The 2,399-nt window shown below is 46.8% G+C and overlaps 1 protein-coding gene across 1 annotated transcript; it reads left to right on the forward strand.

Annotated features, from left to right (window-relative positions):
• The first annotated feature begins 281 nt into the window (after positions 1 to 281).
• Positions 282 to 2,180, forward strand: sox1a (SRY-box transcription factor 1a). Its single transcript, XM_029649235.2, has one exon. It carries the CDS (start codon positions 533 to 535, stop codon positions 1,556 to 1,558), a length of 1,026 nt encoding a protein of 341 aa, XP_029505095.2. The 5' UTR covers positions 282 to 532; the 3' UTR covers positions 1,559 to 2,180.
• Positions 2,181 to 2,399: the final 219 nt, after the last annotated feature.

Genomic DNA, 2,399 nt, shown 5'->3' on the forward strand with positions numbered 1-2,399 from the left:
ACTATGTGGTTGAATAACTTTTAGGCTAGAAGTCTAGTCTTGAAAGTGGCAAACGGATTTATATGTAATTCCCCGCAATTTTACTCACCATGTAATTTAGCGAGGGTGACCCACCTCTCACCCCCATGCCAGTATGTTCCTCTTTCACTGGTTCTGCGTCACCTGACTGAGCGCCATGCAAATCGCTTTGCTTCTAGAACGCTATTGGCCGCTCGTTGCTCATTTAACCGCTGTCAAGGCGCTTCATATGGCTGCCGCTTTAACTAACTTCTCAACTCCGACAGGGAAAGTGGCTCAAATGCGCCTTCTGTCAGCGTGGATGTGAACCAACAACCGAAGAGGAGATAAAGCATCCACGGGGAGAACATTTCTCTGACACTCTATGTATTGGATTATTAATTAAGTTTGCATTTAATTATTTTTTGTGGTGTAGGATTGTCGTTCCCTCGTGTGCACCTGCTCTGCCGGACTCGCGCGCCGACTGAACCAGACTTTGTTTCATCTGTTGGTTGAAAGTTTGAAAACAAGGTGAATGTATAGCATGATGATGGAGACGGACCTCCAGTCCCCTGGACCCCAAACGAACACACATTTGGGGCAAACGGGGCCGAACAGTGGGTCCAAAGCGAATCAGGACCGGGTGAAGCGTCCGATGAACGCGTTCATGGTGTGGTCCCGCGGGCAGCGGAGAAAGATGGCCCAGGAAAACCCCAAGATGCACAACTCTGAGATCAGCAAGCGGCTGGGAGCCGAGTGGAAGGTCATGTCCGAGGCGGAGAAGAGACCCTTCATCGACGAAGCGAAGCGGTTACGAGCAATGCACATGAAGGAGCACCCGGATTACAAGTACAGACCGAGACGGAAGACCAAGACGCTGCTGAAAAAGGACAAATACTCTCTGGCCGGTGGCCTGCTCTCTGGGGCCGGCGGCGGTGGAATGGGTCTGGGTGTCGGGATGGGTTCATCCGGCGTCGGCCAGAGGTTAGAGAGCACCGGGGGCCACGGGGGCTCCGCCAGCTCAGGCTACGCTCACATGAATGGCTGGGCGAACGGTGCGTACTCGGGGCAGATGGCTGCAGCTGCTGCGGCGGCGGCGATGATGCAAGAGGCGCAGTTAGCTTACAGCCAGCACCCGGGCAGCGGGCATCACCACCACTCACACCACCACCACCACCCGCACAACCCCCAGCCCATGCACCGCTACGACATGTCGGCACTCCAGTACAGCCCCATCTCGAACTCTGAGGGCTACATGAGCGCATCTCCGTCCGGCTATGGCGGGATCCCCTACACGCAGCACCAGAGCTCTGGCGTCTCCTCCTCGGCTGCCATGGGCACGTTAGGGTCGCTGGTGAAGTCAGAGCCGAGCGTAAGCCCTCCCGTTAGCACTCACTCCAGGGGCCCTTGCCCCGGAGACTTGAGAGAGATGATAAGCATGTATTTACCGACCGGAGAGCCCGGGGACCCGTCGGTGCAAAGTAGACTCCACGCATTGCCGCAGCATTACCAGAGTGCGACGGCTGGGGTGAACGGAACGGTTCCATTAACGCATATATAGATTATTTATATGACTATGGAAACTGCAGACAGAATACAAAAACCCATAACCAAATATTTACTTATTTTTTAAATGATCACTGAACTACCTGCATTTTGTTCAGAATGTTTATGGTGTTCTTGTAAATTAAAAGTAAATTAGCCTATCCTTTCCCCTTTTGGAGTATACACTCTCTTACGAACAGGATATGAGTTCAGATACTGGTTGTTGTGTTATCATTTTGTAATTTTTTTATTAACCACACTTGTGGTTGAGGGCGATGCCAACCAAATTAATGAACACATTTGCTTAACTATAATCGAATTATTTTTGGTTCACTGTAAGTTATTGAAAAATAAGAACATGTTTTCCATAATCATGAAAGATGGTTTTAAAGATATTTTCCCCCATTTAATAATTCCCCAAGAGATTGTAAACATTTCCGTTTACACTGTCTATTCATGATCATAATTATATCTTCTTATTGTAATAATTATTGTAAATTGTGAATAATTTGAATATTTTAAAAGACTGACGCGCAACTGCTATTGTATAATTTACGAAATGCATTTCTGCTAGAGAGAGGTTCTGATATTGGGCTGAATTACAATTTAAATAAATTTCACACATATGTTGCTCTGATTCTACAAAAAAAGTGTTAGCTTGATTATTGTTCACTATCTTCAGTTGCAAATGGTAATGAGTTATATTTCATTTGAAGGCCACGAAACTTTGAGTCTGAGGTAAAGTTACCTATACGGAAAAAACATTTTTTTAAATGGGAGAGTGTCTCTGGCAAACCCGTAACATGAAACAAATAGTTACAATGCGTAATATGTAATATAAGTAAACTTATTTTTTG

Source organism: Oncorhynchus nerka, linkage group LG1, assembly GCF_034236695.1.
Source record: "Oncorhynchus nerka isolate Pitt River linkage group LG1, Oner_Uvic_2.0, whole genome shotgun sequence".
In the NCBI taxonomy this organism is placed as follows: domain Eukaryota; kingdom Metazoa; phylum Chordata; class Actinopteri; order Salmoniformes; family Salmonidae; genus Oncorhynchus; species Oncorhynchus nerka.

Excerpts from the sequence above, each read along its gene's own strand:
- sox1a (XM_029649235.2), top strand. The coding sequence starts at position 533 with ATGTATAGCATGATGATGGAGACGGACCTCCAGTCCCCTGGACCCCAA.